Source organism: Colias croceus, chromosome 25 (assembly GCF_905220415.1).
Source record: "Colias croceus chromosome 25, ilColCroc2.1".
NCBI classification, from domain to species: Eukaryota; Metazoa; Arthropoda; class Insecta; order Lepidoptera; family Pieridae; genus Colias; species Colias croceus.
Window position 1 is genome coordinate 1,527,446 of NC_059561.1, and position 13,304 is coordinate 1,540,749.

The 13,304-nt window shown below is 34.2% G+C and overlaps 2 protein-coding genes across 6 annotated transcripts in view; one reads left to right on the top strand and one right to left on the bottom strand.

Moving 5' to 3' along the window:
* Window positions 1-13,304, top strand: part of LOC123703079 (protein MTSS 2-like) — a 144,953-nt gene that overhangs the window by 85,883 nt on the left and 45,766 nt on the right. The gene's annotated exons all lie outside the window — the stretch shown is intronic.
* Window positions 143-11,639, bottom strand: LOC123703081 (phenoloxidase-activating enzyme-like). Of its 2 annotated transcripts, XM_045650963.1 has the most exons (9): window positions 11,491-11,638; window positions 7,766-7,849; window positions 4,819-4,979; window positions 4,230-4,393; window positions 3,611-3,768; window positions 2,208-2,376; window positions 1,544-1,749; window positions 1,010-1,164; window positions 143-644 (listed from the first exon to the last, which is right to left on the bottom strand). In XM_045650963.1, exons 1-9 carry the CDS (start codon window positions 11,549-11,551, stop codon window positions 393-395), a joined length of 1,410 nt encoding a protein of 469 aa, XP_045506919.1. In that variant the 5' UTR covers window positions 11,552-11,638; the 3' UTR covers window positions 143-392. The 2 variants fall into 2 exon arrangements, with proteins under 2 accessions (XP_045506919.1, XP_045506920.1); XM_045650964.1 differs by lacking the exon at window positions 7,766-7,849 and having other exon boundaries at window positions 11,491-11,639.

Genomic DNA, 13,304 nt, shown 5'->3' on the forward strand with positions numbered 1-13,304 from the left:
TGTGAGCTAAATTTAATTGTAATCGGTTCAGTAGTTTTTACGTGAAAGAGTAACAAACATCCATACATCCATACAAACTTTCGCCTTTATAATATATATTAGATTAAAATCTGTTCTTCTATACTACTAATGTACTATTACATTTAAACATAAATCTTATATCTTATTTCACATACACGCAAACAATTAATTACACACAAATAATTTACTCAATACAAAGACACGTTTGTGTGTCAAATGTCTTTTTAAAAATAAGATCCTTTTACAACTCTTGCATCAAATTAATCAACGATATTTGAAACCAATAATTATTTAGGTATTAATTAAGAGCGAAAACGTCACAACGTAGCAACGTAGCGATCCTAATCACAGTTGAATTCCTTAGTACATTATCACGGTTTCATCTGACTGCGAATCCACGGTAAGTAATCATAGACTTTAGTATAAACGCCCGGGATGTGTTCCATGCCACACGGCGTTGGGCCGAAGCTGACGACACCCACAGCTTCCCAGAGTCGACCGTTCTCGTTCATTAGAGGCCCTCCGGAGTCGCCCTTGCAAGAGTCTTTGCCTTTCTCGCCGCCGGCGCAGAGCTGACCGCCCCACAAGGGTACTTCGCGCTGTTTGTAATATGGCTCGCATTGCTGAAAAGAAAGGGTATTTGTTGAGAAATGGTTCGTGGAAACGTTAGAGGAAAAACCAAGAACAGGAATAGCAGCAAAAGTTAAAGGTTTACGGTGATGTACAAAATCAGTTCGGTTTTAACTTTATCATGTTTCTAAATGATAAACATGCAAATTATCACATTCACAGCTTTGGTGAATCTAAAGAACATTAAACCGTATTTTTTCTCTTTCTTTTGTTTCATTGGCTTAAGGTGATAAATGAACATCCTTTCTTACTTCTACACAAATCAATGTATAGATTTCTGCAAATTTTTGTTCGTTACTGGCATTTATAATGCTTAAAAGATTGATCCACACACACCTCTATTGTTTTTATTACTCACCGCTTTAGTAGCTAAGGGCAGATCCACATGCAGCTTTATGTTGCTGAAGCTCTGCGTGTCGCTGACAGCTCCCCAACCGGCCACTTCGAGCATTAGTTTTGGTGGAGGGTTGACGGTTATGTCCATTGTTGGCAGGCAGATTGGGCGGATGAAGTCTGTTGATTTAATAAGTATCTATTGTGAAATAGCAGTCTTATTCGAAAGAGATCATGTCACGTATTATAATGTAGCAGAATTGGATTGGTTCAGGTTTAATATAGCTCATGTTTACAAGAAGCATGGAATAAACGGTATATGATATTTAATACAAACTAACATTTACAACAACTGGACATTATGGTAGTATTTATCATATTATGTAAGGACTTAAGTTTAAATAACGGAAGTAAAAAGGTTTTTAGAAATAGAATGTAACACCTTATATCATGTACTGCTTACATACAATGCTATTTATCTTTTTAGAAAAACATTTAATGATATATATATTTCTTTTTTAATATTTTCAAAATTATAACATTCCCATCTAAAAGTTACCAGTATACGGCGCCATAGTCTTCAATCGTATCAAGGCAATATCATTCCTCCGCAGCTTAGCATTAGGGTCGTAATCCCTGTGCGGGATGGTAGCCTCTATGGGTATGCTGATATCACCATCGTCGCAGTCCGTACCACCCCCTTCCACTTCAGTGCAATCTGGTCCTGCGTGTGAGACGTCGTATTCGCCGAGACGCACGTTGATTCTGGAAGTAGATGGTTTGGGTTTGAGTGAATGTGTTATAGAGAAACGAGAATATAGTAGAAGTAGATTTAAGTGGTCAGATTTGTTTGCGATTGGAATCTTGACTACGTCGTGTCAATGCTGTTTCAGATATAGTTTGGTGAAGATGTTGAAATTATAGTAAATGAGACAAACATTCGAATTCACCTTACATACTCACAGAATTCTTATAGGATTTTTCTTAACGGGCATTTATCATGTTTCATTAACGTTATTGAATGGATATTCATAAGACATCTATATTTAAACAATTCAATAAAAAATATTAAAACAATCATGTTTTCTGAACAAGACGACTGACGAAGAACATCGGTGTCGAAGAACGCGTAGATAATAAATCTCTAAATCTACGTTAATTTGCATCGTTTAAAGTTCCATAAAGTGATATTCTAAAAGCTATAGTTACTAAAACATACGTACGGTGTACCAATAGTGAGCACGGGTCCGGCCACGCAGTGTCCAGCGGTCAGGACGTATCGGCCGCTGATGAGGGCACCTCCACAGAGTAGTTTGATCCTATTGTCTCTGATGCCACGGTACTCGATGAGCGTCAGCCAAGGGTATTGGTCTATAGCGGTTACGTTGCCACCTGGAATGATAAATACGTAGTAGGTAGATTCTAATATTTTAAAGTCATGCTGCCTAATTAAGGCCTGTTCAGGTTATTGGTTGATGGCTGTTTAATTTTTTGTTAACACATAAATAGAAAAAAATATACAATGAAACCAAATATACTAAGAAGGAGATACTGAACATATTAAACAGGCGGCCATATCGCTTAGGGATCTTTGCTACCAAAATTAGGTTAAAATTGTTTAGATTGATAGAGAGATGATTGACAGTGGACAATGCAATGTAAGAGAAGTAGATAAAACTGGGATTGAAGAAAAATCGTTGCGTAAATTGGACATAGAAAAAACTTTATATATTACATCGTAAATATTCAATGTTCTGGGCGTTTGGGAAGCCTATCATAAAAGCAGTAAAGTATTTGATCAACCAAGATTGTAAATAAGTTCACAAATTCAATAAAATCTCACAACTTTCCAGAGAACAAATAACACGATATAAAGTTAATAGTAAACTTAACGTTCTATCGATAACGTCGGTAAAATATATAAGCGTTGAAGTGAATCGTGTTCAGAACCATTAATTATGCTGTTCTTTTGTTCTTCGAGTGTGGAGAAATTTAATTGTGTACATAGAGATAAAAGAGATATCGTGGGTTTATTTCATTTTACCTTTTAGTTGTTTCGCGTCATATATACGTCGATAATTATTAATGTTATTGAATTACTGACGTTATCACGTATTTATGTTGCCTTCACGAGGTTGTGAATTGAAGTTAGCTAATTATTGGCTTCCTATATTGTCCAACTATCTATATGTAAATCTTGAATAAGGTCGGTTGGATATTGATGTGTTACGGAATATTTAATATTAGTGAAATAGCGCATATGTTTTTATAGAAATAAATATGAACTTCTCAACTATTGTACTAATTATTCTGACAGTTCTTACAATTATTATGATCACAGATTGGTCTAATGACACTATCAACCAACCTTTTTTATCACTATAAATATGGTATTTATGACAACATTACAAGCTTTTACACTGTCCATGACGTATCAAGCTATCTTAATATCGTTGAGGACTAAGAGTAATTACAAATTCAATCTATCCAACTTATAAAACATACCACTAGTTATGTAATTACAAATTACCATTTATCCAGCTGCTAAACATCCTACTATCTTACTTTTAAGACCAATAGAGTTTACATCCCACTACGTTAATTTTCTAAACAAAGGAGTACGTACCAAATATCCTATTACCCCCTCCGCTATCCAGACCACAGCATTCCGTGCGAGGGTCTGGTGGTGCAGCCGTGGGGGTACAGAATCTGGTGGCACTGGGGGCTGGTGGTACGACGTCGTCGGGGCCACAGCATACACTGTATTGGTCTGGGCTCTCGCATCTATAAAGATAATGTTCATGTTTGAACAACTGGACAAATGATAGCACTAAAGTTTGTCCGAAGCAAAATTCTGCCCACGTGTGCATTGTTTTCAAATTCTAACTCAAATATTTATTTTTTCGATAAGAAACCGCTTAGAGGTGTTTTTGGATAGTCAATATACAGAAAAATAATAATTTTAGTTTGGAAAGCACTACAAAGAGCCGGCAAGAAACTACATTGTTGCTCTTTTCTCATGAGCTATTTGCTTGTATAATAGTAGTAGTATAATACTTACATATAAGATGATTTTAAAACTTACTTTTAGTGTATAATGCAGAAGAAGAGTTGTTTAATATAGTGAATTAATTTCATATTTCCTCTACAACTTCTGAATTGATACAAAAAGCGCACGCAACAGACACATTGAAGTACAAGGAGCTTATTCAATAAATTTTCCATAACATTCGTGCAAAGCTTACCTAGATATTTGCACATATGTTAAGCTCTCTTTCGATACTGGCGGCATGAGCAGTTTCTTTAGCTGCGGGCACGAATACAGGCCCAGGCACGTGCCGTTCTTGCCATCATAGCTGAAGCACCTCCGGTCTGGCACTGCGGGCGGCTCGTCTTGCGGACAGCACACCTGGAAGTGGATGGAATTGGTGTTTTATATTATTATATAATATTAACTACTAGCTTGATCCTGTGGGCTTCAATCGTGTGGTAATCGGATAAAACGTTTCCTGTGTGTTCTGTACCATAATCTATCTAAATGGGTATGTGCTTATCCAGCTCATAATTTACCTCTTTTTTGATACAGATCAGATCAGTTTGTTTTTGTGTGAATTTGTAGAAAAATATCTTTGTTATACCTACTTTAATTATTTGTTTTCAAATATACAAATAATAATTAAGTAGGTAGTGTAAGTAAAGTAAATTTATAAGGAATTCTGATGGGATCTACAATTTGAAAGCACCTGTGAGATTTATATTGAAAAGATGTCTTCTAAGCGAAAATATACTTTGGGGCTTGTACGAAAACAAATAGGTTTAAAATAAAGAACATACTTCAGGCACATTACTGTTGTAAGTGCAAACGGATGCTCTCAACAGCTCGGTCTCCTCTGGTGTACGTTTATTGGCTTTCTTCACGATGGCCAGAAGTGGTGCGCAGTTGATAATCGACTGGCATTGGCCCTTGCCACCGCTGGGCGTGGTGCAAGACGATTCTGGAATATATATTGGGAATGTTAGATAATGTATATGTATGAAGTATGTGTGGAGTGTTTTTTTTATTATAGATAGGGAAGCGCTTGATCACAATCTCGCCTGATGGAAAACTAAGATGTGGTCTAAGATGGTACGCGCTTCCCTAGCAGGTACCGGTTCACTCTTCTCTTGAAGACCCCCATATTGTACTCGTCGGGGAACACACATTCAGGAAGCACGTTCTAGTCCCTTGCGGTTCGAATGAAGAGTTTTACTAGTTTCAGTCATCGTGGTTAAAGAAAATTCCCATGGGAGTGATGTTTCAACGCGGTAAAAAGTAGCCTTTGCCACTTTCAAGATATCCAAACATAACAATCATATCATAAAATTGTGCGATTGCTCCGTTGCGATGTGAAATAAAGAAATAAAATATAATCTTTATTTGTATAAATGTGGTTTTTTAAGTTCTTATTTTCACAAAAGACACAGAGCAACAAAAAATCGCACAGATATCGACAAATGTTTAAAATGGTAATTCGTATATTAAGCGGTGCACCACTTATTTAGTATTTCTTAGATTTTTTTTTAAACTAAGGAAAGTATGCAGATAATATAAAAAAATGATTGCTTTTAACTATGCCATAAAAAGAACAAGTTCCTTGCAAATAAAATACATATAACGTGAGTAATACAAGCCAAACACCGTATTCCGTTTTCCTTGACAAACAAATGGTGCAATTCTTAGTTATATTTGTACAGTTAAAAGATGTGTGTATAGTGTTCTCAATTGACCGTGATGTGATGTGAGTTTTTAACCGACTTCAAAAAAAGGAGGAGGTTATCAATTCGGCCGGTATGTTTTTTTTTATGTATGTACACCGATTACTCCGAGGTTTCTGAACCGATTTACGTGATTCTTTTTTTGTTCGATGCGAGATGGTGTCGAATTGGTCCCATAAAAATTTTATTCGGATAGGCCCAGTAGTTTTTATCTGTATTTGTAAATGTTGCAAATGCAAGTTTGAAGTCGGTTGTTTTTAACGCAGATAGGTATCACTTGTGTTTCTTAAATAACAGGAATCGTATATAGGTACTACTATACGATTATTCTAGGATGCAACTATGCTGTTTTATTTACGAATTTATGCACTCGAATTACAAAAATTAGCTCTAGTAGAACTTTTAGAGGAAAAAATTGTATTGTTGGAATCGAATGTGCGTTAGAAAAGTTTTGATTATTATATTCTTAAATCGTCGGATGGTGTCGATAATTTTACGACAATTTTTGGCTAGGCTGGAAAATTATGTCAGAAATATTATCGATGTCTTTACCTTTTTGTAAAGCATGAGTGGAATCCATACTAATATTATAAATGCGAAAGTAACTCTGTCTGTATGTCTGTTACTCAATCACGCCTTAACTACTGAACCAATATGCATGAAATTTGGTATAGAGATATTTTGATATCCGAGAAAGGACATAGGCTACTTTTTACCCCGGGACTTAGGATAGGTTTTATCCCGGAAATCCCACGGGAAAGGAAAACATGTAGGTTTTTCTTTAACTGCGCGGGCGAAGCCGCGGGCGGAGAGCTGGTATTATAATATTTATATATACGTTGTTAAAGTTTGTCCCAATCGTCATAATACTTTACATTTTAATTTAATTCTGACTTTAAGGAGGTACGCAGTTATCTCACGTACTTACTATAATAACAACCTATTAACGTTTTTTCAAGGGGTACCCTGTATGCCAAACTTTTTACAATTCGTTTTTGTAAGATTTTAAACACAGTTCGTTGAAATCAAAGTTATATTGAAGGTCTTTAATTTAGAGCTGTTTTGGAAAACTGGATTTGATTCGTACTAAGTGATATAGATTATTATTTGCCAATTAACATAACGTGAATCTTGGAAATGGTTATGATGATAGATTTATTCGATTCACACGAATTTAATATACCTATATCGAGACAATTTATTATCTACTAGTCCTGTAATCTTACAGATTTAATTATATATGAAATGAAATTTAAATTGAAAGGAATGGTATTCTTCTTCTGTATGCCGCGACTTTGTGTGCGTGTGTTTTGTAATAAAATCCATTTTCATCATTTAAATGATCGCCTCTTATCGTAATTATATAAGCAGTAGGTATTTCATACCCTATGCATAAGCTTGCTCCAAATATTACGTTCTTATTTCTATATTTATTTTTCAAAGCTTTTCCCTTAGTTGATAGTTCTATGAACTCTAAAGCGCGTCACACTGCACACACGGTTTTGTGTGACGAACAAAGACAACACGAAATTTTGTGGGTCATTTGTAACAGGATGGCGGTTCGGGTCATTTGTAACAGGATGGCGGTTCTACAGGAGTCTTAGTACGCAATGACAAAAACAAAAATGATGGTCAGAACGCTGATACCGGATACCTTAAGATACAATAACGTTTTATATTAGAGAATCTTAACATAAAATATTATAGTACAGTACCTACATATCTTCACCGTGTGTGACGCGCTTAATACTCAACTATTCTAATTTAACTATTGATTTTAAAATGGATAATTTATTTTTTAAGAAAATTCTTAAGTATATAAATTTTAGAACCTTTTCCCTAAGTTCAACAAGTCCTAAGAACACTCCACCTACGAAAAGTGCAGTTTTAATTTGTGTAACTCATAATCAAATAGGCAATGCATTTTTCATTTGTTTTTAAGCGTTTGTAGTGAATATAGTGCTTTACCGCATTCAAAATAATCCCATTTCAGTGCATAAGTGCTTTCGTAATAAATTAATTATACCTCTTAATATATAATTCTCGTGTTCTCGTAGTTTCAGCAGCGCATAACTCTTGGCGATCGTTTTCCATTCTTGATTATTGCAAGCTGTTTTCATGCATAGATTTTAGAATTAAATTATCTTTATATTTGTATATATATCTATATATTTTTATTTCGCGTGAAAACTATCATATTGTTCATTATTATTGATATACTACTTCCTTATAATTTTATTTGTTTGAGAACCTATGACTGCATTACACTATTATTATTTAACTATCGAATCTACAATGATTGTTCTAAATTTTATTTCAGTAATCGATATTTAGAAAATTAAATTAAATCTAGGCACGACTTTAGCTTTGTAAATAACAATCCATGCTATATATAATATATAATAATATTATAAATGCGAAAGTAACTCTGTCTGTCTGTCTGTTACTCAATCACGCCTCAATTACTGAACCAATTTGCATGAAATTTGTTATAGAGATATTTTGATACCCGAGAAATGATATAGGATAGGTAGGTTTTATCCCGGAAATCCTACGGGAACGGGTTTTTCTTAGAAAACGCGGGCGAAGCCGCGGGCGGAAAGCTAGTAGATAATATAATAATTAAGCACATGCCTATTAATTTTTTAATGACACAATCATATATTTCCTTCAGTGTATCTATTACGAATTCAATATATTACCTACTAAAGTAATTAATAATATGATAAAATATCGATTTATTAATAAATATGGCACTGTTCCTATTTTATAATATTCATTGTTTACTTATGGATATTTTATACTTATTTAAAAACTAACTTACCGCCCGCGGCTTCGCCCGCTTTGTCTAATACCTAATAAATTATATACTTAAACCTTCTTCTTGAATCACTCTATCTATTTAAAAAAAACCGCATCAAAATCCGTAGTATAAAGAAGGCGTAGTAATAAAGATTTAAGCATACAAAGGGACATAGGGACATAAAAAGCGACTTTGTTTTATACTATGTAGTGAGTAGTGATAGTTTTAAATACTTCAGTAATTAGGTTTTCCACGTATTGCTGATAACAATGTTAAATAGTGAAAAGGTCATCGCAAAGAAATACCCAATATAATAATATATCTTGTGTTTTGTCAATAAACATTACGTTTTTCTATCGCTATCTGCCAATCAAGACAATTACAATCAAAAATTGCTAAGCAGTTCGTGAGTTCTGTGTAGGTAGTGTCGGGTTTTTGAGATTAGCGTTTTCAAACAAACAAACTGTTCACTGTTCAGCTTTGTAATATTAGAATAGATATAGCTTAAAGTAATATATTTCTTTAGTACCTATCGTGGTTAGCCTGCGTATCAAATGATTGCTAGCGTGAATTCCTAGCAGGAAAAATGGGTGGTTTTTATTGATAAACGACTGAGTAACATCCCGGCAAATTTAATGGTGTTAATCTACGCTAATTGTTATATGAAAATGGTTTTTATTCATTTAATTATTATGAATATGTATGAACTAAAACTTTCGATATAGACTTTTACTTTTTTTTGACATTTTTTTTTAAGTATAGCATACTGTTAAACATCAAAATATATTTGATGTGTTAAATTGTTCATAATTTTCATTGTGTTCACAATTCATTTCAATTGAAATATGGCTAATATTCATTTCGCTTATAATTAGTTAAATAATATGATCATCTTCAACTACTGTGTAATCTTTAATGCCTATTTAGGTACCTACGTATAACATTTGATTCGAATTTATCGACTCTCCTCAACCAGGTGTTGTCTTCCTAAAAAAAAAATATGTTACGAATATACCTATATTATATACACAGTTAAATACATAAATGTTAAATATATATAATAAAAAAGCTCTGAATTAGTTCAATTTTTTACGCATCGAATTGCTCGCTTCGAAAATAGTATTTGACATGTATTCTAAAGAATGTTTTCGACAGTTTTTCCTTGTTTCTCAACCATAGAAAATGCCACAGATAAGCGAAGGTAGGTACAGTTAGTATTGTTTTTTGATGTGTTTGTGTCTGTACTGATCTAATGTAGATTTTGGACGCGGTTTATTTATTTTTTTAACTTCTTCTGGTAGTTTTTATAGTGCTATATCATATTAATTTTTAATTGTGTTCAGGGAAATTAGAAAGCGGTCTTCTTAATCATATTTGTGTACATAATGAGGGAATTGATTTTGAATTAATTTTCTAGGTAGGCATGATTTACCACCATAGACCACGTCACCGCTTTCCATCAGGAGGGACTGAGGTCAAATGTCTATCATAACCCATTGAGCCCCAAGTGGCCCGATCGGTCCAAGACACAATAGATTTTCTATTGTGTCTGTGGTTCCGGGGCCTGAGTTATTTAATTAAGAAAAAATGTTCATATGACAAAAAACAAATTTTTCTTATAATACGTGTCACATGTCAATATCATTTATACCTCTCACCTTGTAATAATATTTTTAAAGTTATACTTATCATGGGTTTTTCTTATATTTTGGGTTAACAATTTATTGTGTTTTCTATATTGATTGACCATTCGTTATAAACGTTTTGAAATGCATGAAAATATGTGTTTCGAATATCGCATTTTATAAATTAAATTGATTAATCTAATCAAGTGAATTCTAAAAATAGCACTTTAATCTTAATATAGTTTGGAACAAAAACAAAATGATTAACTACAGACATTAGTTAATTTGTCATATTAAATGAGTAAAAACTGTGACGACTTATTAATGGAAAAGTACTTAATTCAGTTTTTAATGAAGTTATGAACTTGTCGCGTCTAAGTGAATATGGTAGTTTTAGTTTTGGAGATATTTTAAATACTTGCATAGACATTTTTTTCTAAGGATTTTCTATTTCAAATGAAGTAGGTAGGTAAATAAGTATCTACTGTAAGTTTTAGGAAAGCTGAAGAGTTTGTTTGTTTGAACGCGCTAAACTCAGGAACGACTGGTCCGATTTGAAAAATACTTGCGGTGTTAGATAGCCCATTTATCGAAGAAGGCTATAGGCTATAATATATCATCACGTGAAGATCAACAGGAGCGGAGCCACGTGGTAAAACTGCGAGGCACAGCTAGTTATTAAGTTAAGGTTGAATTTCAAATTAAAAGTTATCTCCTTTAAATTATTGTAATTGATAGGTGATACAATATCTTTTCAATTAATTAATTTGTTTCATATTATTTCTTAAGTTATATGCACTCATATAAAAATAATTAAACTCATACGAATATTAACTAATTGATTTTGGTAGTATAGTCAAGATTTAAGGCGCAATGACATCATTTGTTATGTCAATCTTTTGATATTTAGGAAGATCATGTTTTATTTTATGACATACAAATTCCAGTTTATACTATTGTATATTGTATTGTATATTAACATACCAATAGAACGATATATGATTGAAATATTATTATTGTATCATATACCTTAAAAATAACAGGACTTACTAGTTAGTATTCACGATATTATTATGAAATATTAAAACACATATAACATAGGTAGTGAATCTTTCTCAACGTTCTCTTGGAATTTAACGAAACCAAGCACTTAATTATTAAATATAATAATATATATCCTCGCGAACACAGCAATTAAGAACACACACAGAAATTTAGATAATATTGATTGTAATAACGCGATGTTTTCCTTAATGTTGTTAAACAATAAAAAAAAACAACTAACACTCCGACTCGATTACGTAAGCAGGATATGAAACTTACGTCCTTGCACCAAGCAGATATAGGTTGCAACTATCGCAGATATTATATATAGTGGCGGCATTTTCGGATTTTTTTGTAATTAATTTAGCAAGAGCGCGCGCGGCACGTCCTTCCCGTTGGGATGCGCGGTACATACTGCGTATATTGTATTTGTATAGGTATAGTAGTGATACGGAGTGATTTGGAACTATCACAGTATGGCGATGGGGAATCCTCATGAACCGGTTTTCAAGTTTAATGAACGATGCGTTCAATGTTTTGCCTTTGCGAGTGATTTGAAGTTTTTGCTGCGCGGAATCTAGTGTGTAGAATTTTCTTGTTTGATTTTACGCGACTATTAGGTACATTTTGAAATAGATATTAAAGGATTTTAAACGCGATTCATTAGGAAAATAATTTAAAAAATGAATTTTCTTTGTTGGTGGGGAGTAATAAGGATTTCTAATTGTTTTTTCGCTTTTATTAACTCCATAATAAAGGTAGCATTCGGATCTGGGCGGTCGCGACCCGGCAGCCGCTGCCCCACAGCCGCGACCGTGGTCGCGCCGCACCGCTTCGTAGGGAATTGTATGCGATAGTTACCGACGCAAGCGACCGAGCCGCGCGGCCGAGGGGCGTGGCCTGCTCGCGACGGCAGCGCCGCCGGGCCGCTCCGGAAGCAGTACGGTCGCGCTGCTCGTACGCGAAGAGTCACAATATGGCAACGTTTACCGATGAAAACGACGAGTTTTTAGTTGAATGAATTGCTAAAAATCTACCACTTTACGATCCTCGACTCAAAACCTATAAGGATAATGTTATGATATAATGAATCGATTTTATTCCTCTTTGATGATAGTAAGACCAACATTATTTGATCATCCTCTTCTTCGTCCTCTATCAGTCTCTTCACGAGTTCTCGCTTTCGTATATTTGACTATTATTTTGACTGAGTGCTGTTGGACTACTGCGCGTGGCAATCGCTGCCCGGGTCGCGGACGCTGTTATCCGGCTTCTGGCAGCACCGCACAGCAGCGACAATGTTCCCGGCTGCAGGGCCGCGGCTGCCAGGTCGCGACCGCCCAGATCCGAATGCTACCTTAATATGTTTGTTTGTATTTACCAACTCTTCAATTCATTTTTGACTTAAAAGGGAAAATATTTAATTCAAACTTTGAACAGTTATCACTTGCCCGGCAATGTGAAGTGGTTTTATAATAATGTAGTATGTAGGTATGTCTGTATGTATGGTGTATGGTTTTGTTATTGAAATGACTGAGTGGTTTTGATGATAATATGATTCAGTATTTTGATGACCAAGAAATGTAGTTGAATGAATTTTAGTGAAGTATTACTGACTATATACATAGTAGCCCTATGTGCCTTTGTTTGCTTAAATCTTTAAAACTACGCAGCGGATTTTGATGCGGTTTTTTAATAGATAGAGTGATTCAAGAGGAAGGTTTTAGAATATAATTTATAAGGTTTTAGACAAAACAGGCGATGCCGCGGGCGGTAAGCTAGTTTATAATAATACAAATTATTCTTTACATGATGAGAAGATGGCTTCAAGCGCCGTCTCGTTGATATGCGTTAATTATTTTATTGTTCTTGTATTGTATGATTCAAACGGGTTTTTTAAACGTGAAAAAACAATGGAATTATGGGAGCAGTTTTTGTTCGTGTATGCTATTAGAATATTAAGATGATACTGTCTATTAGTGGCGCGTTTTCACTTAGTGACTTGTAAGTTAATATTAAATAAAATATTTATTGGGTACATGGGTTTTTACTATTTACTTACATAAAATTAAAAGATATGATTTACTGACAAA